We start from the raw sequence: 22,752 nt of genomic DNA, 5'->3' as shown, positions 1-22,752 counted from the left end.
CAACGAAAGCGATGAGATTTTTGTCGACGGCCCTACCACAACTTCCCATTTTTCATGACAAATGGCACCAATCTGTTACTTCTCCCCCGTGTAGCAGGGTGCTCGTGTTGAGCAGTGATTCAAAGCAGAAGGGGAAAATGGACTCTAGGCTACAATTTCAGTCCAATCTGAAGCTGGGTCTCATTGAGGCAGTCTACCCTGCTCCCTGCTTCCCTCCTCCACCCCAGGAAGTCAAGGAAAGGGTGGCTGGACTGCATTTTTAAAAAAATCTCCTTCACTTTTTGTGTGACACCTCCAAAAATCAGTCCATTCATCCTTGAGGAAAATGGATACCTTTTTTTAAAAGTCCCATTTTTAAAAAAAAGCTTCCCATTCTTTGTGTGATCTCTCTTTCTGAAGGAGAAAGGCTGAACAACCATTTGTCCATTTCAGGCAGAGAAGTTTGGCAAAGCCGTATATTATACCGATGCAGCCCTCTCCTTCATCGAGTGCGGCAATGCAATGGAGCGGGACCCATTGGAAGCGAAATCTCCATACACCATGTACTCTGAAACTGTGGAGCTCATCAGGTTAATGTCCTTACTGCGATCATTTTCATTATCTCATTTCAGTCATAATTAGAACCTGCTATATTTAAAAAATATCATTTCAACATATTAATGATTTGTCCAAGGCATCTTCATTTCTGAAGTCGTCATAATTAGTTCTTGCCATTTTATTAATGTCATGGAAAATTTATAATTGATGGACACTGCTTTTATAAATTAGCCCCTTTAGAGGTTATAATGTGAGTGTTATAATTTGCAATATTCATAAAATTAAAATGGAAATGTAGTGGGTGGAAATAAAGTATAGTCATTTCACCGTTTGGCAAAGACACTTGTCTTTTAAAAGGTGTAGTTTTATAATTCAAAACCCCTAAAGTGGGACTATCAGGATTTCCATTATAAACCCTGTTTTCTGTCCTGATTATAAAAAATTGTTCTGAGCTCCAAGTTGGCATTTAAGGTCACAGTGGAAGAACAGAATGATTTTTTCCATTTGTACTGGCATTTGGGGGAGAGGAGAGGAAAAGGTGGGGGAAGAAGAAAGGGGAGAGATTAAACTACAAAGTTTCCTGGTTTCATTTACTTTTAAAAAATGAAATTTTCCAGGCTATTGGTCTAGGTTGTAGAGGAGACAAAAGTCATTTAAGGAACACACAGAAGGAAAAAAAAAAAAAAAAAAGGAAAAGGCATCCCCTCTGAGCTCTGCAAAACATCAATTGTTAGAGCCAGAAGGGACTTGGGTCCCTACTTGGGTAGCCCGCCCAAGCCCCTCCTTGTGTCCAATCTGGGAAATGAGAGAGAGCTGGGACTCAGGTCCAGGTCTCCCACCTCTTAATGCCAGGGCTCATTCCAACTGTACTATGCATCAGGACCCTGGGACAACAACTGGGTTGGAAATTGGGCCTCAACAGCCCAGCTTATGAATAGTACTTGGGGGTGGGTGTTGCCCCACATGAGCCCTCCATTCAGATGGCTCACTCTTTTGCTAATGGAGGCAGTGAGTATTTGCATATAGGACAGAAAAAAAGTCTTAACTAATGACTGGGGAGCCATCTCAATTAGACAAGAGAAATGCAGGGGCTGGGCCAATTTCACCAAAGTGAAGGAATTAATGGGAAATCTCCATCCTTTGCTCTGCTATCAGCGTGCCTCCCACTGTCCTGGTACACATCCCATTCCCAGGAAAGAATACGGCCATATTAGTAAAGTATATGTAAGCGTGCGCACACACATGCACGCACGCACACAAACACACACACACACACACACACACATCCTCCTGTTTCCTCTATTTGCAAACTACAGGCTCTTGCTAGACCTTACCAGAGAAATAACACCAGGTCAACTTCATTCCTCATTGCCGCTAGCCCCTTATACGTCAATGACACTTAAATGTTTCAGAGGCCTTCAGAGGCCTCGGATCCTGCTGCCCAAGGAAGCGGGATTTATTGCACGATAAGACCATGCTTTACATAATATGAAAGGGGGGATAAGGTAGGACTCCATGGGTCTGAAAATGGGTGCTTTCCAGGGCCAGAGCAGTAACAGAGCAAGGGGAAGCAGAATCAAAGCCCCCTAGAGGGCAGCCTGCCAGGGGAATGGGGGGCTGAGGGCCGTTAGGATTCCAGTGGCGCTGAGCTCCTGCCTGCACTCCATTACCTCCTTGTAAATGAGGACTCATCAAAGCTTCCATATACCTTTAAACTTCCTGATGCAACACTGAACACTATTACTTATTCTAACACAAGTACCTGTGAAATTGCATTAAAGCTCAGTACAATGATTTTATGCCATGAATTGATTTTCGAGAGCCTCACTGCACCTTCTGGAGTGTGCGGAGTTAAAAGGGGGGAAGAGAGGGCTGGGAGGATACCCTTTTAGCACTTGAATGGTTAACAGACACATTTTGGGAAAGGTAGAGGAGGGAATTTTCAAAACGGCAGCAATAACACCGAAGGCCTCCAAGGGAATGAGGTGCAGACTGCAGAAGGGATCTTGATCTCTCCCTTTAGAAATGGCACTCTGCACAGAAAAGCCTCAAGAAGCATTTCTGAGCCCGCTTAGGAGATGAAATCCCACAGAGCTGGCATCAGAGCGGGCCCCGCAGCCGGCCTTTGTCATCCACAGATCTGCCACCCAGCCATGGGTGTGCTATCCCCCTCTGGGGGGTCCCCAAATCTGTCTAGGAGAGGCTCACTTCCCTGCAGGCAGACAGCATGCAGAATGTGCCACGTGGAATCTGATATGCTCGATTCCAGTCCCAGGCTGGCCTCTGTTACTCACGTGATCTGAGCTCACTCCTCAAAGGTAGCTCACGTTCATGTAGTACCTAGTGGCGTGCCAGGCACTGTGCTGACAAATACTATGGCAACAGATCCTTGTGACAACCCCAGGGGGTAGGCGCTTTTATGCTACCCATTTGACAGATGAGGAAACCAAGGCAGATTCAGTGCGCTGCCCACAGTTACACAGCTAGGGTTTGAACTCAAAAAGATGAGTCCTCCCAATTCCATTGGACCCTCTTTGTCCATCCATATATGTGGAGGCGTATGTGGGCTATTTGGGGTACAGGGAGAGTTCAGGTTGCCCTGATGGGTGCCTTCCTCTGAGTAGGGAACTCTTCAGTGAGAGAAGAAGTTTCCACAGCCAGGGTGGATGCTCTTCTCCAACTCAGAGAGGTGCCTGCCACTCAGAACTAGCGTGTGATCTCCCTTGATCACAGGGTAGGCATTAAAGATGGGTCTTGCTTCAACTTGGGCCTCCCTGACTCCCAGGTGCTTTTCATATGTAACATATATACGATTTATGAATATGTATGTATCTCTATCTATCTATCTATCTATCTATCTATCTATCTATCTATCTATCTATCTATCTATATGTAAAAGAGCATTCTCACAAAAGGCCCTGGGAAAGGATTGACTGCAGGGTACAAGCAGGATGCAACACATCCTAAAGAACTATGCAGAATGATAAAAAGGAGGCCATCACAGAAAGGAACATTGCCTGAAAAAAAAAAAAGTTTCTACCAGAATGGGAACCCTCTATTGATACCATCTCTCCCCCTCCCCCATCTGGAGAACACAGTGAAGGTCCATCCCCATCAGGAACCCCGAGGTGCCCGGGACAAGCCAGGAGCAGCCCTAAGAGGGGAAAATCCCTAAGAAGGAGCTCCTGGCTCAGGGGACTTTAGCAAGGCTATTTCAAAGCACCACTGTTCTAGAGAAGAGCTGTATGGGATTTAGCTTTAGGATATTGCATTAACCATCTCATAGCAAACTGTTCTCCCTCTTATTTTGTACATTAAAGAGCTCTAGAACTCATAGGCCTAAAGACTGTAACTCAGAGCTGGGGAGATAGACCCAGGTACCCAGAAGCCCCTGACCTCAAGGAACACATTTTCTTTTGTTTCCAAAGGTACGCTCTGAGACTCAAGAACTTCACGTGCTCTTCTGCCACAGAATGGGACAAGAGACTTGCAATTTTATGGTGAGCCCCAATGAGATAAGCAGAAGCCTGGAGAAAACAAAGACTTTCAAAGTACCACATTCCATAAGCTGCTTATATCAGCCCATTATTCTTGTTTTCTATTAAACTATTAAAGGATAACTAATGGCCAGCCTCAGCAGCTGACTAAACATTTAACTCTCTCATTTATACTGTTATCAAGATGGGAATTTAATACTTCTCCGTCCCCTCTCCCACTTCCCTCAGTTATTTTCTTATTTCTCAACCTAGCTAACCTTAGAAAAGAAGCTTTATATAGAGATAGAGATAGAGATAGATGTGTGGGTGTGAGTGTGTGTTGCCTTTTTTTAAAAACAGTTTATAGGTTTCATTAAACACTGGAATTAATATAATCCTTTCCTAATTACCACAGTTACCGATGCCTATCACTCCTGTACTTGAGAATGTTTAAACTAAAGAGGGACCATGCTATGAAGTATTCCAGATCTCTGATGGAATATTTTAAGGTAATACTTCTTTTGTATCTTGTGAAGAGAGCTGGGGAATGAAATGGCTAATGAGATCTGCCAGGCACATGATTAAATGTCAATTTGCAAGGAACAGGTTATAGTGGCCGCCGAAGCAGTTGCCTCTTAGGGATCTACAGGGCCTGCCCGCCCCCTCCCCCCTTAGGGACCCAGCGCCACACTTACATTTGATTTAGGTCACTGAAGAGAAAATAAAATGGTTCAGTCACCTCAATATTGTCCTGATTGACAAAAATGCCCTTTGGCGGTTTCAGTGATATTTGAAAGTCATGTTTACAGTCAGAGCATGCCTTCTGTCCTTCTCTGCACCAAAGTCCCTCTGGGAAAACCAGTGAGTGTGCGGGAATAGGGACAATAACCATTAAACAGGTATAAGGTCCGCCGTCTCTCTTAGCAGAGAAAGGGCAAGAACTGATCATAAATCTTTCCCACCAAAGGCAACAATGACCAAGCCACTCAAGAAAGCTCAGGGTAGGAGGCAGGGTCAACTCCCTCACGGAGACTCCGGCCCCTTGTGAGAATGCTTTATCCTTGCAAAACCCTCTCACCCATTAGCTCTTGGTTTGGATCCTCCCCCCAGAATCCCATGAGGAAGGTAATACAAAGTATTCCTGGCCCCATTTCCCAAATGAGGAAACCAAGGTTCCATCCCTCACCCATAATCCCCCAGCTAGTATGAAGTGGTGGCGGCCTGGCTCCTTAGAGAATTCCGACAGTCTGCCCCATATGCAACAAAACCTCCTGTAAAGTTTTCAAATACAATATTTGACGGCCCAGCCGAGGATCTGTAGGCTTCAACTTAAAACCAAAAGGCACGTTCAACAATGCTACTTACTACAACGAGTTGGGACCTACCAGGAAAGGAAATAAGCCCCTCATTGTCAAACAGAAGCTTACAAGGAATCCGATAAAGGAGTCGACTCAGTAGCCGATTATGCAGACTATGAAGTGGCCAGTGAGAAATCCCCCAGAGTCACCCCAGGATTGTAGCCAGTAAGGTGTTCCACTAGGACTAGCCCCCGAGCTGAGTCACGGGGATACTGATATAACGAATGAGAGAGCCTGTGGGGGGACTTCTATTCTGCTAGGGAGACAACAAAGACAGGGCCATCTGTACAGACAGATAGAAAGAGAATCAGTCCAAAGTGCAGACTTCTAAAAGGGTTTGAGAAGAAGGGAGGAGTAGTTGCAGGGAGCAGCAAAGGCTTCGTGTCAAAGGTGCTGTTTGAGCCGAGTCTTTAAGGAAGAGAGGGAGGGATACTCTTACCGGGGGAACAACCAGTACAAAGGCATGGAAATAGGAAATGGACGGGAGCTATGCGTGTATAGAATATATGTAGATTACATCTCTATGTACAGCACATGAGGAACAAAGAGAAAGGCCAGTTTCATTGGATTACTTGTGGAAAGAATTAATGTCTAATGGGCCTAAAAGGGCAGGTTGGGACTAGGCTGGGAGGGGCTTTGAAAACTGAACAGAGAAGTTTATACAAGAAAGTAACAAGTCAATTCGGAGTTATGTGTACACATCAGAAGTATGAGGAGAGTAGTAGCAACTGTGATACTCTCGCCAGGTGCAAACGGTTTGGGAGGACAGGGAGCCTGGCTCCTTTTGCCACTGCACATGTACCTGCAGTATAGGTCTACAGGTGCTCCAGGGACACTCTCACTCCTCAGCTTCCATAGGAAAGCTTCAGGGAAGCTAGAAGAGACACTTGTTCCTGCTACTACACCCAAATCCCTGGGAAAGAAATTCAGATCCAAGTGGTGTTTCACAGCAATTAGGCCTTAAAATAGGTCAGAGTACCTGCCTGGCACATAATTTGTCTGCTGACTTGACTGCTGACTCAACTCTAGGAGAAACAAGTGGCAATCTCATACTAAAAATGGCACGAATGGATAACATCTCATTGTACCGCCAAAAATCTCACTATAAGCAGCTTAAAATCAGACTCGGAGAGCTCTGAGGTGGTGCCGGGGTTGAACACAGAAAGGTAAAGTTGTTTGGCCTAACGGCCAAGGCATTAGATCAAGATGGGAGTGGGGCAGTGGATAGAGACCCAAGGACCAAAAAACCAAGAATCCAACACTAGCGGTCTTAGTTGGTGCCAGTCCTGTTACTGTTGTATAAGAGGGATTACTGGATTGCTCTCTCCTCCGTGAATGCACATATACTGATGGTTTGTTCTTAAGTCATCCCAGAAAGTAGAAAAAGAGTTTGATTTTCAAAGGAAGCAAGTGGCCAAATGACATAGAAGAGATCCCTGAGAAAGTTGGTTTCATTCCATAAAGTCAGTGGTCCTGTATACAGCCTATCTTCCTAAAGAATCCAAAAGGGCTCCCTCCCACCTACTTCAAGGGGTCTGCCCCCCTTGCAGATGGCATCTTTCCACCTGGCAAAAGTTTTTCCTTCCTGCTAAAGGTGACCAGCTCCTTATACTCCCAAGAACCTGTTTTGCAGACTAAATTTCATACAAGGATAATTAAGCCACTTCTTAGAAAACTGATTCTGATTTCACTGGGCCTTTTAGTAGCTCATATCTTTCATCAAGTGACTTTCATGGTCCTGATTGGGGCCCACTAATTATCCTAACCAGCTATTTTCATCAAGCGTCGTGCATTGGGTGCCGACACGCTGCATACATACATTCCGGCTCCTGCTAACGAAACAGGAGGCAGCCAGGAATGCTGTAATCAATATTAATGTACTTTAAATCACACTTCCATCTGTTTCTGAATTAATAAATTACAAAATAGATTTCCTCATTTTTTTCCTCTCTCTCTCTTTTAACAGACTTCTTCCAAGGCTGCCCAGATACCATCTCCATGGGGAAGCTGTGGAAAGTAAGTATTTTCTAAAAATGACTTGCTTCTTCATGAAAAGGAATGATTTGTCTAGACCAAAAATACTTTTCCATTTACGAGTCCAGAATGAAGGTCAATTCTCCAATGAGGATGATTTCTGTGTATCCCAAAGCTCTAGGCCCAGGCTTCAGCAAAGGGCAGAATTGAAAAGTTGAAGGGTGAGTCGATACCAGAGTCTTGGTCCCTTTAATCTTTAAAGCAAATGAGGGTCATAAAAGAGCCACTAATTAGGTGACAAGTACCACCATTTCAGGGAGTTAAAGGAGAGTTAACTGCCAATACAACAATTTTTCAATAATTCACTCAGTAATGAAAGACCAATGAAACATTCACTGATATATGGTAAGTGCTGTTTAATAAAACTAAAGACAGAATAGTGGTGAAAATGGAAAGGCACTTAGTCAACCAATTATCTGAGCCATCATGACAGTTTTTATATTAATGCTAAAATACCCTGACCTAAACTATAAAATCATATCATGTAATGATGATATGAGGCTCAATGAAACCATCTGGCTAATATGGTCTTATTGGAAGAGCATCAAGATTTCAGGGCCCTTCTTCTTAGAGGAAATAGTAGGAATCTTGGGTTCTAGTCCTGCTTCTACATAACACTTGAGTAGCTGTTGATCACAGACAAGATGTTTAAGCATCCTGTGCCTCCATTTCCTCCTTTGCTCTGAGAGGGAGCTGGATTAGTTTTTCTAAGGTCCCATCTGTCTCTACAAAAGGATTCCTCTAAGAGTGCAATTTTGAACATTGAACATAATTTCTGAGGTACTTGGCAAAGATGGCAAAGAAACTTTCCATCTACTAAGGACAATAATGACTTCAGTTGAAATCTTGGGATGTTCCCACTTGTAACAATAAGTAGGGATAACTCCACGATTAAGTTAAAAAAACATTCAGTACTTACTTCAAGTAAGGCAAATAGACTAGAGACAGCAGCTACAGCTACTCAGCCACTAGGCCTGGAGTCACCAGGCCCAGGCTTCAGAGTCTGCCTCTGACACTTCCTAGGCACATGGGAGTCTGGCAGTAGGACTCACCTACAAAGTCATCGGCAAATGGGCTCAGGGGCATTCCCACATCAGAATTCCCTCTCTGAGTATTCCCATACTCTGAGTATGCACACGACACTTTGCTATGCATTTATCCATGGTCACAAGTGGGAGAATAAAAAAGAAGGCTTCACCCAAGAGGTGGCATCTGTAGCGGGCCTTGAGGGAAGACATAAGCTGCCTGGTCTCGTCAATTGTATCTCTTCAACTCACAACCACTCTAGTTCGGGCCCCCAGCCCCTCTGGCCTAGACTTAGTGCTGTAGCTTCCCAATTGATCTCCTACTTTCAGCTTCCTTCCTTCCTCTTCCTCCTCTATTCAGCTGCCAAATTGTCATTCCTGAAGCACAGGAATGGACGGTGTCCATGTCCCAGCTGGAGGAGCTTCCCTGGTTCCCCCGTGCCTCTAGGAGAAATATCTACCTAGTCAGCAATTTTAAACTCTTTGCTGTCTAACTGTTCTAGCTTTCCAAGCTCATCATATACTCTCTCCATCTGTGAATCAAATTGGCCAACTTGCCCTATTCGTGACATCCCATCTCCCACCTCAATATGTTGGCTGTCCTCCAGGCCCAGGATGCCTTGCCTCACCTTTGTCTCTTGAAATCCTCAGCTCTCAGCAAGGTTCAGTTCTGATGCCATTCACTTCTCCTAGGCTTGAATGTTCCGCCATATTTGAATGACTGTATCTTAGTTTTGTCTAGAGCCTATGAACCTATCGTAGCCTTCCAATAAAATGTATACTCTTTGAGAGCGGGGACACGTCTCAGGAGGTTCTTAATAAAAGGCTTGTTGATCAGATAGGGAGGAGGTGTGCGGGTATGGGATACAGAGGGGAAATTGGCTGTGTCCAATTCAAGGAAAAACACCTGATAACCCAGTTTGACTGAGAAGTAGCGTTCCTGAAAAGGGGGAGGGGTCAGAGGAGAGGCTGGCGATCAAAATGCAGTGAGCCTGGAAAGATAGACTGGAGCCAGATTGTGAAAGGATTTCAAGTGCTAAGCTGAGTAGCTTATGTTTAATCCTAGAGGTAATGTAGGGAAGAGCCACCTGGCTTTTTGAGCAAAGCAGTAACGACGTCAATCCTATGCCATAGGAAGATTTTGGGGTTTTTTGGCAGTTGTATGCAAGATGGATCAGAGACAGAGGCAACTGGAGGGAGGGAGATAATAGATCAGGCAGTGTGTGACAAGGGTCTCCATTATGGCGTTGGCCATCTTAGCACGTGCCTAAGATCCAAGAGGGGACGATGGAGGCAACTGAAAAGTTAAAGATGATGAATTCCAAGGTTTTAAAGTGAACTGACCAGAATGGCGTGGCCCACTCAGCAGAAACAGAGAATTTAGGACTGGGGGAAGATAAGGGGTTCTCTCTTTGATATGTTGACTGGGAGATGACTACCAGACATCCAGGAAGAACCTATATGAACAAACAGTCAATGATGTGTGACTGGGTAGAGAAACTTGCCAGCTTTCTCTGGAGGCATGATTTGCGAATTCATAGGCACAAATGAGAAGTCAAAGATGTTGACGAAGAAAAGGCCATCAGCTCACAAAGTTTGAATCTAGAGGTAGAGGCAGAAGCCCAGCTACATGGGACTTAGACATAGGGGCATTGGAGAGGAGTCCAGAAGATAACTGAAGGAGTTAGCAGGGACCAGGATGCGATAAGCCTGAGCATGTTTATAGGAAGTGAGAAGAGTCAATAGAGAGAGAGGGAAGGAGGGAATAAAGGGAAGGGAGAGAAAAGAGAAATTGAGAGAGACAAAGGAAGGAAGGGAGGAAGGAAGGAAGGGAAGGAGGGAGGAAGGGAGGGAGGGAGGAAAAGAAAAGGGAATATCTGAGGAGGGGTTCTAGGTCAAGAAGGGGAAAAGAGATTGGCAATAGTGAAAAAAGGGAGACTGAGGGGAAAAAAGAAGATTCCTAACAATACTCTTCTCTGGGCAAGGAGAAAGAAGAGTAGAAAGGAGAAAAATCAGTACAAGCAGGACAAGTTCAGTAAATTCAAATAGCTTGCCACAGGGCAGGAAAAACAGAGCACCCATGGCATAAGACTGAAATTGAATGAGTATAAACCACATTAAATTCAGGAGGGGAGGGGAAGTCACCCCAAAATTATAAAATATGTGTTTGGACACCAAAAAAATCATTAATGTTAAAAGAGGCAAAAACATAAAACATGTTCCAGAATACAATAAAAATGATAATATGGGGAACACACTAAACAACAGCTTGCCAAGCAATGACATAGATAGTAGGAGAGACATAAAGGGGAAAGCTCAAGTGGTCCTCAAAGCAAAAAGTTGTCTCAGAAGATAAAAGCCAAAATGAGAAAAGATCAAATAACTGAGCATGAGAGAAAAGAGAGGGAGATAGAGGAGATATGATGGGAAGGGTATGGAGGCAAGGGGAAGGAGAAGAGAGGGAGTGCCCCTTAAGAATGGTAGATGGGAAGAAGAGAAAAAGGCACAGCGAAGGGCCAAGAAAAGGGAAAGCTCCCTGAGGCCTGGTGCTAAGCTCATTGTCAGATCCAGTGGCCCCAGTTTTTGGCACACACGAGGCATTCAATCACTGTTTGATACAGTCAAATGAAATTATCCACCTGTCCTTCATCTCTGACACAAATGTGAAAGTAAATTAAATTATGTGGAAAACACTTCAGAAAGGAAAAGTACCCTTCGAAGTACAAGCCACTGTTGTTAGTGGCTTTTCACACTTTCCTAGTTCAAGTATAACTGATCCTCTTTTTCTAAATACTCAGACGAGATACTACAGGTGCAGACATAATTTCCTTAACATCATTTCCATATTCATAATGAAGGAAAAACTTCATTTAAAAAAAAAGCAATAACTTATCACATTTGAATGGCTGAATCAAGATCTGTTCTGATAATGATACAAAAAGTGGATAAAATATTCTCCTTTGGAGTTCAGAAGATAAAAATGCCAAAGCCTAGGGAAGCCTATTCTATGCACACAAACACAGAATGAACAGGGTCACACAAGTAGCTCTTAAGAAAGAAGAGCATTTTTAAAATTCAAAGATGAAAGAGTAAATACATACTTGAGCTTTTCAACTCAAATTCAAAAGGGGCCTGCAAACAGTTTTGTTTTGTTTTGTTTTAAGAGAACAATTTCTTTATAAAGAAAGCCCACTCACGTAGGTCCTAAAGCTTTTGACTGATGGGATGAAAAATAACCCGTGTAGGTCAATTGTTGCAGTCTCCTTGCCTCCAAGCAAGACTGAATTTCAATCATTCTAGCCATCCAGGCTTGACTCCACAAAGAAAGGGACTTTAGCTCCCCTTAGCAGCAATTCCACCGTTTTTACCGTCTTTCTCGTCAGGGAGATTTTCCTTATATTGGTCCTGGAGGCTGAGTACATCAAGAAGAACAAGTTACTAAAACTTGGCTAACAGCCAACATTAAAAAGTGGGAAGAGACAGGAACACTTAGAGAACCAAAAGGAGTAGTGTCAGAGAAATGAGAGACACAGAGAAAAACAGAGACAACAGTATCACAAAGAGGGTGAGGGAAGGAGGGAAGGAAGGAAGGAAGGAAGGAAGGAAGGAAGGAAGGAAGGAAGGAAGGAAGGAAGGAAGGAAGGAAGGAAGGAAGGAAGGAAGGAAGGAAGGAAGAAAGGAAGCAAGGAAGGAAGGAAGGAAAGGAGGGAGGGAGGGAGGAAAATGGAATAGAGAGAGAAGAAAGAGAGAAAGGAAAGAAAGAAGCAAAACGACACAAAGAAAGAAACAAAGACAAGCAGACAGACACACTCACTACTCCAAACAAAGATTTCTCTTCTCTCTCACTGGTTTCTTAAGTGGGTTTTCTGGGATCAGCCAATATATTTGCCTTCTACAAGCAGTTTGAAGGAAGCTGAAGAATTTACCAACCTTGATTGTGTATTTAGAAATCTTCTTTTTTTAATAGCTTTTGGTTTACAAGACATATGCATGGGTACTAGGCAATCTGCTTCTAAAGAGAATGGCCTTGAATGGTTTTTCAGCCACATGAATCTAAACTATGTGAAGAGACATCACCACAGCTGACCCCCACACAGTGGGCAGCCAGCAGATGATTCCTAATTGCTAGTATTCGAATGCAAAGAAAATCGATATCGGAACATTAGTCCTACACTAAGTAGATAACTCAAAACCGTCCTTTTTCTATAAACAACACATGGATGAACTGTCAACAGTTAACAGCAGATGTCCAGAGTAGGCCTTCAAGAACTCTAGTGAGACATCCATGGGCCTACTTGGCCTCCAGTTTCTAACACTGTTCCACAGGGAGCTTTTAAGAGTTGAACTTTGCTTACTGTGGTGACGGGATTTGAAACAAACCATGTCTTTGTGGTTTCCACAAAACACTGCACCAATAATGGACCGGCAAGTGTTTACTTACTGCCAATCACTGCTTCTGGTAGCAGGTAGGAAAATCATTATGACCAGGAGAGATTTGTGATATTTGTTCCGTAAACATCAATATATCCAGGTATACATACATTCATATAGATATTTAGAGAGCCTCGTTTTGGGGGTCACAAAGCCACAAAACAAACTTTACCAGCCTAGCATAGCCTCTGCACATAGCCAGGCACTGTGGCCAAAGAAGGGAGCAGTTCACTTTTAAATGTTCAAAATCCAGGGGGAAACATGGAATCAGGGCCAGCCAACTGGCCTTTACTCAAGGGCAAAGGTGTTAAATTCATGGGCCACAAGCACAAACTCCCAGGTGTGGCTGAACCGGATTAAAATGTAATTGGGAAATGTTGAACAAAGTAAATAAAAATACTACACAGATAAGGTTCCTTTGTGATTTTCTAGGTTGACATGCAGCCTGCAGGAATCCGTTTCTATCCCAATTTGACCCCACTGCTCTAGAGTCCCCAACTTAGAGGGAATTGGCTATATTTCTAATCTAATGGGACACCAGGAGGAGCCCTTCCCAATAGGTTGCTCTTGGTTCCCTATGCGTATGTTGGTGTTCCAGGCCTACTGGCTACCCTGCAGCTGAGAGTGCTTACTTCTGGCACACCAACTCCTAGTTCAGGCTCTGCACCTCAACTCTACCACACGTGGGGTTAGTGAAATCCCATCCTCGCTAGATGTTACGAAGAATACAACATACCAGAGCCTCAATGTGAAATAGTTAGGGGACTTGTCTCAGATGTACCCAACTTGAGGTAATTCTTTATGAAGCCAAATAGCACTTGAATTTTGGGGTGCTTGTGGGGAGAGGAAGTGAACCTATAATTTCATCAGTGTACTGGACAGACCGTGGCAGCGGTAAGGTTCCAAAGTCCACAAGAAAATTCTGCCTCCAACATGTCATCTTTGTTCTCCAACATCTATATCACTATGCCTTAAGTTTTTTGACTTTTAAATGAATTTGTATTTTATTAGTCAAAAAGTATCTATGAGTTTGAAAAAAAACATTGGTTTTAAAAGAAAAAAAGCCTTCTGCAATCATTGACAGATGAAAGGAGATGATGTGGCCACGAGAATGAAACTCTTTTTCCTTTCGCTAGGAGCACAGACGCACCATCCCCTTTGTCTCTCAGCCCTTCATCATCAAGTGCTTTACCATCCCTGGGACCTATCGTCATTCCTCACCGAATTCACCACATGGCAGCCAGCCACGTCAACATCACTAACAATGTGCTTCGTGGTTACGAACACTGGGACATGGCAGACAGACTGACCAGAGAGAACAGAGGTAACTATTTGACCACTCTCTCCAAAAAGTGTTTGTAACGAGTTGTATTCTGCCTGGGGGGAGGAAGATGGGAAAGAGAATGGTGTCCACTCAGTAGCTCTTTGGTAATATGTTTGGATATGTTGGGGAGGGGGTAGGTGAGTGATCAGGAAGGAGACAATGGAACTTAATGGGAACACATATGTAAATCATTACTGCAGAACTTCACTCTATTATATGTGTTATAATAAAGACTGAAACAGAGGAACAAGGGCAGCAGGGCAGAATGATTAGCAAATTAATTAGGGCTTTAGAAAATTCTGTTATTTTTTTCTCATTTGAACTAAGGTGCTTCTACCTTCTTTGGAGTCATTATGAAAAGCCATCTTGCTTTTCAGAGCATGGCTCTAATTCCATCAGTATTTCCATGTGATGACAGCGGCTGTGAACTGTTAGGGTCTTCCCAATGTAATTACCTAGCAGCTTTCACAATACAAATGTAAAAAGGACCCCGAGCCCTGCATTTTGCTTCCCCGGCTTGAGGAATTCCAGCATTCCCTTTTAAAAATGATTTTGCCAAGCATCAAGAAACCCCAGGCAAAAATAAAGCTGCCTTTTCCCCACGCTAATCTGCTGTCCGTGTGTGTAGATGGCCCTGATATCACTGTTGGAGACCATCTGGGCCTTTTTGTTTTATGGAGACCCCATTTTGCTGTCAAGTTTGCAGACATGCCCGGAACTAACAGTAGTTTGAAAGAATAAAATTCTCTGGCTAAGAATCTCGAGAACATCTTCGTGGTATAACATGGTGTAACAACTTCATGGTTGTACATACCCCAGGAAGACCCATGCCTGTCTTCCCTACCTACCACAGTCAACGCTTTCACAGAAACAGTGGAGAGTAAAACCATAGCAGAGGGAGCACTTAACAGCACAGGCCCGTTCTGGGATAAAGGGGCAAGACTGAACCATGTGACAGGGAGAGGGGTTTTAGATGACCTTAGGGTCAGATACATTTGGTTGTGACAACACTGTTTAGAGTTTGCCTTTAGGCACATGCACACAAGTGTCTGTATAGATGTATATGTGCATTATATACTTTATGCATGATCTGGTCAAGTTCTCAAGTTATTATTTCTTTCAGTTATTCTATGAACCTCAAAGCACTTAAGAGTTTTCCAAAATTCTGGCCAGTTAATCCTCTTGTACTGTGTCAGCATTGCATCAGATTTCACTTGAACCTTCCATTGCATAGGAGAATTGTTGATGGGATATTATGTTTATATAATCCTTCTGTGGACAGACCTGGAACTAACCTCCTGAAATCATTTACTTCAGTAGTAATACTAGTCCAGCTCACATTTCAACTTTAGATCTGAAAAGCACATATGTTTACTTAATTGATCCTCCCCACAAACCCTGGCAAAACGTGTCATTAGTACGATGATTATTATTTCCATTTTCTTGATAAATTGAGGTTCAGTGAACTTAAATGAATTAAGTGGGTTCACACAGCTAGTAAGCGTTGGAGGTAGGATTCAAGCTATAACTTGCTGATTCCAAAGCCAGCACTGTACCCACTAGGCCAGAGCTTCTTAAACTTTTCCCCCACTTGTGATACCTTTTCAACCGAGGTCGAAATAGGTATACAAATCAAACATTTACTGATAATAAATTGGAATTTGGTGACCCCCCCCACATTCAGTTGTGTGACCCTATATGGGGATGTGTAACTCAGCAGTTTAAGAAGCTTTGCATTAGGTAGGCCACACTTTCTCTCTCAAAAAAAAAAAAAAAAAAAAAAAAAAAAACTTTTCTGGATCCAAAAGGCACCGATAGCACCAAGTATAGAATCTGAGAATGCAAGAGTTAAAGGGAGCCAAAACCTTTGAGAGCAGTTGGATTAGGGGTAGGTATCTTCTTGAAGGAATTCTTTCTATACCAACATCAACAAGTAGGCATCTGCTTCAAGAGTTGATAAGGCAGCCCTCTCCTTGCCAAGCTGCTCTAATTGTTTCACAAGTTCTCCTGGCAGCTGATCAAACTTGGCCCATTCACAACTTCTAGGTCATTGCTCTTGGCTCTGTTCTCTAGTATCCAATACAAACTGAATCCCTCTTCTACACAGAAAAGTTTCAAATATTTGAAATTAGCTCTCAAATTCCCTGAGTTTTTTTTTCTTCCTCCTTTCCTCTTTCTTTTCCTTCCCATACCTTGCTCTACACACACAACTCTCACTACAGATCTGCTATATGCCAGACACTATGCTGGTCACCGATGATTAAAGACAAAATGGAAATAGTCTTTGCCCACTGGCCTATTCAGCAGTCATAGGATTGTAGATCTAGAAGGGGCACAGAAGCAGAATTTGAATCCAGCTCCTAATTCTAGACCAGTACCCTTCTAGCTACTGGAGACAACACATATGCACGGCATCCACATCCAACAGATGTCTGTATGTACATATTATATACCCAGAGAGATGTCCTGAGAGCCCAACTCAGACCTTCTTATTTCTCACTTGGCTGTGTTCTCTGACTTTTCCACCACGTCCCCTTGCTTGGGCAACTCCTGCAGCTGTCCTCTCCTCAACCTGCTAGTTTAAGCTTCCTTTTGTGTCTTGTCTTCCCCCATTAAGTTGTGAGCTTCTGGAAGATATACACTGCCCTTGTTTCATACTTATATCCCTGAAGCTTAGCACATTAGATCCTTAATAAATGTTCAGTGACTAACACGGCATAAAGTGAAGAAATGGAAAGGTGCCTAAGGTGATGAAGCTAGTGGCTGGATCTAAGAAGATTACAACTTTCTCTACTGTTCCTTAATATCAAGAAAGCTTATATATAGCAAATATAATAGCAAGTATTTATATAGCATTTTTCAAATATCTCATTTGATCCTCACAATATGCCCTGAGAAGTGGTCCCGTTATGACAGTTTTACAGATTGATGAGATGGAGGCAGACAGAGATAAAGTATATTACCCAGAGTCACACTGCCAACAAATGTCTGAAACAGAATTTGAACTTAGTTCTTCCCGAGTCCACTCTAGCCTTCTATCCCCTCCTTACTTGATTGACCAGAATGCAGTCTGGAAACCTTTCCTCAGAGGAGGTACATCTAATGAAAAGGATACAAGGATCCATTGTGGGCACATACAGACCGACCCACTGAGTTTGATATGAGGCAAGGTATTAAACAAGGAGCTTTGCATTGGCCTAAATGTGTTCTCTAATGTGGTGAAAGATGTTCTGTGTAAGAGTCACCAAAGAAAAAAATCATTCCTTTTGCTAGTGAGGGTCTCCAAACACTATTGACAGTCAACACTGTACAGATTGCATCAAAATCTAAATTTCGAACAAAGCCCCATCTTTTACCCTCAGAACTTTGCTGTGTCCATGTGCGGCGCTTTCTCTGTTGATAGAGTGAGATGGTGCTAATCTTGTCATTAGCACAGTTTGTCAAGGAGCTGCTCAGAGTCTTGCTCGATGTTAACTCAAAATAGCGCTGGCCGTTAGCCAGTAGTGCTGAAAATGCTATTAGTCAACTTATAATAAGCTCAAAGGGAAGAGAACCAAATTTGGCATCTGGTCCAATTCTTAGTCATTTATGCTCAAATGCTCAGAGTCCCTTTTTCACCACAGTCTTTTCAATCTGCCAGCAGTGAAGTATAGAGTCAGATGGATTTAGAGGTGGCAGGAAATTTATAGAGCTGGAAGCTGAAATCCAGAGAGGAGAAAGAAGTTCCATGCAAAAGGCCACATGGAGCAGAAGAGGGAGGCAGACCCAGGCCTTCTCCAAATCTACTGCTTTTATTTGGATTGACTAGCATTCCGACCAGAAAAATAATCCACAGCATCGGCTTTCTGACCGACCGTCTTGATGCAAGGAAAGGGCTTCTTGTCAGGATGAAGGCCCTCTAGATACTGTTCTGTTTCAGACTAACTCCTGATTCCCAGGACTTGGGCACCTGCTTCTTTAGCATTCCCACCACCACTAGCTTTTTCTACCTGACATCCCTTGCCAAATATGATGTAGGTATGTGGCTTCTTCTTATCTCTATCTCTGAAACAATCACACTTTCTTTCTATAGTTTGTCAAGAATTTTGACTACTGGCCACTCTGGGGAAAAAAAAAACCCAAAGGCAAATGATGAGAAATGTTACAAATTTCAAGAAGCTCTAAGTCCCAGCTATTACTGAGTTAGAAAATGGCTTGGTTGGCTTCCATTAGCAAGCAGTCAAGCATTCATTAAATGTGTGTGTGTGTGTGTGTGTGTGTACATACATACATATGTCTGCCAGACAAAAATTGAACCAGTCCTTCTCTCTGGGATCTGATTTTCCATTTGAATTAATCATTGCCTTTCACTTTCTATGCATGCCTTCCCTTCCCTTTTTCTTCTCTTCTCAAGTAAAGGATTGTGTTGCAACTTTCTTCACTTAAATGAAGAACTTCTGTCCCCTAAAAACAGTCCTACCCTCCTCTCGAATTCACTGACCCCCAAGTGCTGCCTATCACACATTTGTTACCCTCACATGGGTTTTCCTTTTATCCATTGGTAATGAGTGTACACTGTGACTCATCTCTTGGGACTCAGCCAGCCCTAAGGCATCTTTGCTTCTCTTTTCATCCTAGGACTATAACTCATTCGTTTCCTATACCCTTGATAAGAAAATTCTAATACACACACACACACACACACACACCCCCCTCTTTTCTCATCTGAAACTCTTTTCAACTGCTATTTCCTCCAAGTGGGAAAACAGACCAATCCTCAATCAGAGGTCAAAATTTTACCCATTTACACTCATCTAAAGAAGCTATATTGCATAGTGGATACAGCTCTGGACTTAAGAATTTAGAAGTCCTGAATATAAACCTCCTATGAGATACCAATCAGCTTTGTAACCATAGAAGGCAGGGAAGGGGTGGAAGAGATCAGGATTTATATAGCCCCTTCTCTCTGCTTCTAGGCAGATATCTCATTTAATCTGGGCAAGTAGCTTTTTCAGCCTCAGTTTCCTCATCTGTAAAAAGGGGGATAATTATAGCACAGGATCTTTGTGAAGATCAAATTAACTAACAAGGCACTTTGTAAACCTACTACACCTAGTACTACTACTACTACTAATCCCATCACCACCACCCCACCACTTTTACCACCCAAAACTCTAATAACTTAGGTTCACAGCCCAGCTCTGCTATTTATAGGCCCTCAGGTGTCTTCTCTGTAAAATACAGAAACTGGAACTAGATGCCAGGTCCTGTCCAAGTCTGGAACCCTGTGACCTTAGAAATATGCACATCGTCCTATATACAACTGATTATTTACAGCAGTGCTTTTTATAGCAGCCAAGAGTTAGAAAGAAATAGAGGCCCATCCATTGAGGAATGGCTAGAGAAAAATCATGATAGATAATGGAATATCACTATGTCATAAGAAACAGTGAACATGAAAAATTCAGAGAAGCATGGGAAGACTTGCCAAACTAATGCAGAATAAAGTAAAATGAAAGTTTACTTTGTGAACATAACAATGGAAACACAAATAATGCTCAGTACAACCCCTCAAAACCCAGAATTGAACACTGTAAAATTATAATGACCAAGATTGGCCCTAAAGAAAATCTATATGTCCACTCTTTGAAGAAGGAGAACATTTGGAGACTTTCTAACTCAGTTGAAGTTTAGGTTAGTTTTTCACGATTGCTTTTTTCTCCCTCTGTTTTATTCTTTATCACAAAGGTATGGCTTCCTGGGTAGAAGAGAAGATATATTTGGAAATGTAAGGGATCTAAAAAGAAAAGATGGCAGTAACACTGAAAATAATTAATGTTTGCTAAACTAAATGAGATCTGGTAAATGGACTAAGTAAGGAGCCAAGGAATTGACTTTTCTTCTCTTTAAATTTTAAGTAGTAGGTAGCGGGAAGACAGGGAAGGGCCAGGCAGAACTGGCTCATCTTTGCAGAGCAAATGTTTTCAATGTCATTGAGTGATCTTAACTAACCTGTTTTCTTGTCTCCAGAATTCTTTGCAGATTTAGATTCACTGATGGGGCCTTTGACTCAACACAGCACAATGACCAACCTGGTTCGTTACATCCGCCAAGGACTGTACTGGCTTCGCCTAGAGGCCAACCTGTCCTAATGTCCTAACGGCCGTCATCTTCATCATCCCATAGTTCTACCTCTACCAGCACAATGATGATCACTGGTGGAACTCCACTCATTTGAGAAACATTTTTTGGTTTGTGTGTTCATTTTTTGCCTCTTTTAATATCTGTGGGAAGCAGGAATCAGTCAGTGTAAGTGGACATTACACCTCCAGAATAGTACACGTTTAGTCACCTAGCTATTTCAGGTCATTTTAGCTCCATCTTTCCAACCATGAACCCCTTCTATGCTTTACAAAAAACTACATTCCCTGCAGTCTTGCTTCATGTCCACACTGCCTAAAACTAAAAATGGAAAGAAAGCACTTTGTGAAGATGACGGATTCCTGAGAAAGAAAGCATAAATGTCTTACCAATGTATAAGAAGAAAATTTTCAACACAGAGAACCTGCAGAGATTAAAATTTTATAAATCATATAGCTGTCCCCCAAATCTAAACTCATATGAGCCAGAAAAAAAAAGAAAAAAAAAAGCCTTTCACTGCTTCATTCCTAGTCAGGATTCATGGCTGAAGTTTTGTGTTTTCCATACACTTGATCTTCAGTGACAATTTTCATTGTGAAACTTCCTGGGGAGATGTCCCAATAATATCTGAGAACCACCAGTGTTAGAAAACAAAGCAACACAGCAAGGCCACTCTAAAGATGCTAACCAGCATGCTATTAGAGGCTTTGTTCAGTTGTCTTTTGTTTTTGTCACCTGTCCTAATCTCTGCTGTCAGATTGTAATACTAAAAAATAACAATTAAAAAAAAAAAGATAGGATGGGAGAGAGGGGCGACATTTGTTTTGAGTGGTTTGGGCAGTCTACTGGCGCATTCCCTTTCCATTCTGGGACTTGACACAAGTTTTAATCTTTCTCTAGACTTCCCTTGGAGAAAGGCTCTCCTTGAATACATATGTATGTATGTATGTGTGTGTGTGTGTTATGCACACACACACACACACACACACACACACACACTTCAGTAGGAATTGCAAAATCTAATGCTACACTATAGACATGGCTACTTCAGATAGGAGCCATCTGGAGGGCCCTTGACCCAGTAATTAACCCTGATAATTCCTGCTTTAGAGCCATTCCTCATACTCTGTTGGCAGGTTGGCACTCTTTCCTAAAATAGATGGCAAAATCCAAGTTTTCACTATCTAGGAGTAACACTGTACTCTGATGGCCCTACTGTCTGCATTCCATACTTGGCCCTGTCAGCTCTCCAAAGTCCCCATTGTCATATGGGTATTTTTGCTGATTAGCCAAACAATCAATTGGGGTCAAATCCGTTCAAGCCTATATACCATCATGAAACAATTCATAGGGAATCCCAAAGAAAATTGCCAATGATCTAAGTATTTGTGGAACCGTTTTTACTTTGAAGGAAAAAACCAACCAAGCAAACAAACAAACAAACAAAAAACATGGGTTGTATGGTAAAAAAAAAAAAAAAAAAAACAAACCTGAAGATCTCATCACCAAACATGTCATTCAAGTTGCCCATGTTTCCCCGTTAGTTCCAACTAACTGACCACACCTTTTACCGTGCTTAAAATTGAATTTAATCCAAAAATACCGCAGTGGAAAATGACACTCTCCATCTCACCATACACCTATGAGGTATCATCCAAATTTTAGCTCATCATATCTGCCTCCTAAAGTAAAACCTAGACTAGTCTTTAATCTGCTGTTCACTAAGTTACAGCTAGATTTTTAAAAATGTGATTGATTTTCAATCTGATCTTGCAGATTGGGGCTGAGAGGAATTAAGGAAGGCTCATTCAGAATGGTATTTTTCTGGAGGTAGGGACACACGGGCATTTGCATCAAAAGAAAACCAACCTCCTGGTCTTGGGGGATTCAGGTTTTCCACCCGTCTGCTCTGTGTAATGCAAGGTCATTGTCTAGACTTGGACAATCGATCCAGACAACTGTAATCCAAGACTACTGTGGACTCCTGAATGGAGACTTCTCAAAACTTCATCTCCACAAATACCACCACAGAATGCCAGGGCAGTTTTTCAAGGAAACTTACATATTAGCTTCCCCTTGGCAATTGTAGAAGGAAGATTCATCTCGGATTCCAGGATATTTTCATCTCTCCTTGACTTACAATAGGTAGGAGGCAAAGAAATCTCCTGCCTGATTTTGCCACCTCCAGTGGCTAAATTTCCAGGCTCTGCCAATGGTAGCAGCAGCAGAATCTGAAAGTCTGACAGACGAGTTTAGGCTTAGCAGCCAGATCATACCTGACTGGTCCTGTGTCAAAAACAGCTTAGGGGTCAACAAAACACAGAGGGTGTACCAGCTGAGGGGATGACGCTTTTGATTTTGTTGTTAAGGATTTGTACCGGTTTATCATTTGCAATATAGACTTGTCTGTAACGTGGTATGGAGGCATTCATGGGTTGGCCGTGTTG

The 22,752-nt window shown here is 42.6% G+C and overlaps 1 protein-coding gene across 6 annotated transcripts in view; it reads left to right on the top strand.

The window, feature by feature from the left end:
* The window catches only part of AFF2 (ALF transcription elongation factor 2), a 524,775-nt gene extending 502,981 nt beyond the window's left edge, over positions 1 to 21,794 (top strand). For all 6 annotated transcript variants that reach the window (XM_074278090.1, XM_074278092.1, XM_074278094.1 and 3 more), the window contains 6 exons: positions 433 to 569; positions 3,966 to 4,037; positions 4,429 to 4,522; positions 7,338 to 7,387; positions 13,998 to 14,185; positions 20,195 to 21,794. In XM_074278090.1, coding sequence (XP_074134191.1) covers positions 433 to 569; positions 3,966 to 4,037; positions 4,429 to 4,522; positions 7,338 to 7,387; positions 13,998 to 14,185; positions 20,195 to 20,316 — 663 coding nt within the window. In that variant the 3' untranslated portion in view covers positions 20,317 to 21,794. The remainder of the gene's footprint in view (positions 1 to 432; positions 570 to 3,965; positions 4,038 to 4,428; positions 4,523 to 7,337; positions 7,388 to 13,997; positions 14,186 to 20,194) is intronic.
* Positions 21,795 to 22,752: the final 958 nt, after the last annotated feature.

This window comes from Sminthopsis crassicaudata, chromosome X (assembly GCF_048593235.1).
Source record: "Sminthopsis crassicaudata isolate SCR6 chromosome X, ASM4859323v1, whole genome shotgun sequence".
Classification (NCBI taxonomy): domain Eukaryota; kingdom Metazoa; phylum Chordata; class Mammalia; order Dasyuromorphia; family Dasyuridae; genus Sminthopsis; species Sminthopsis crassicaudata.
Note: the sequence above shows the minus strand (reverse complement) of the source record. Positions and strands in the feature narration are given on the sequence as shown.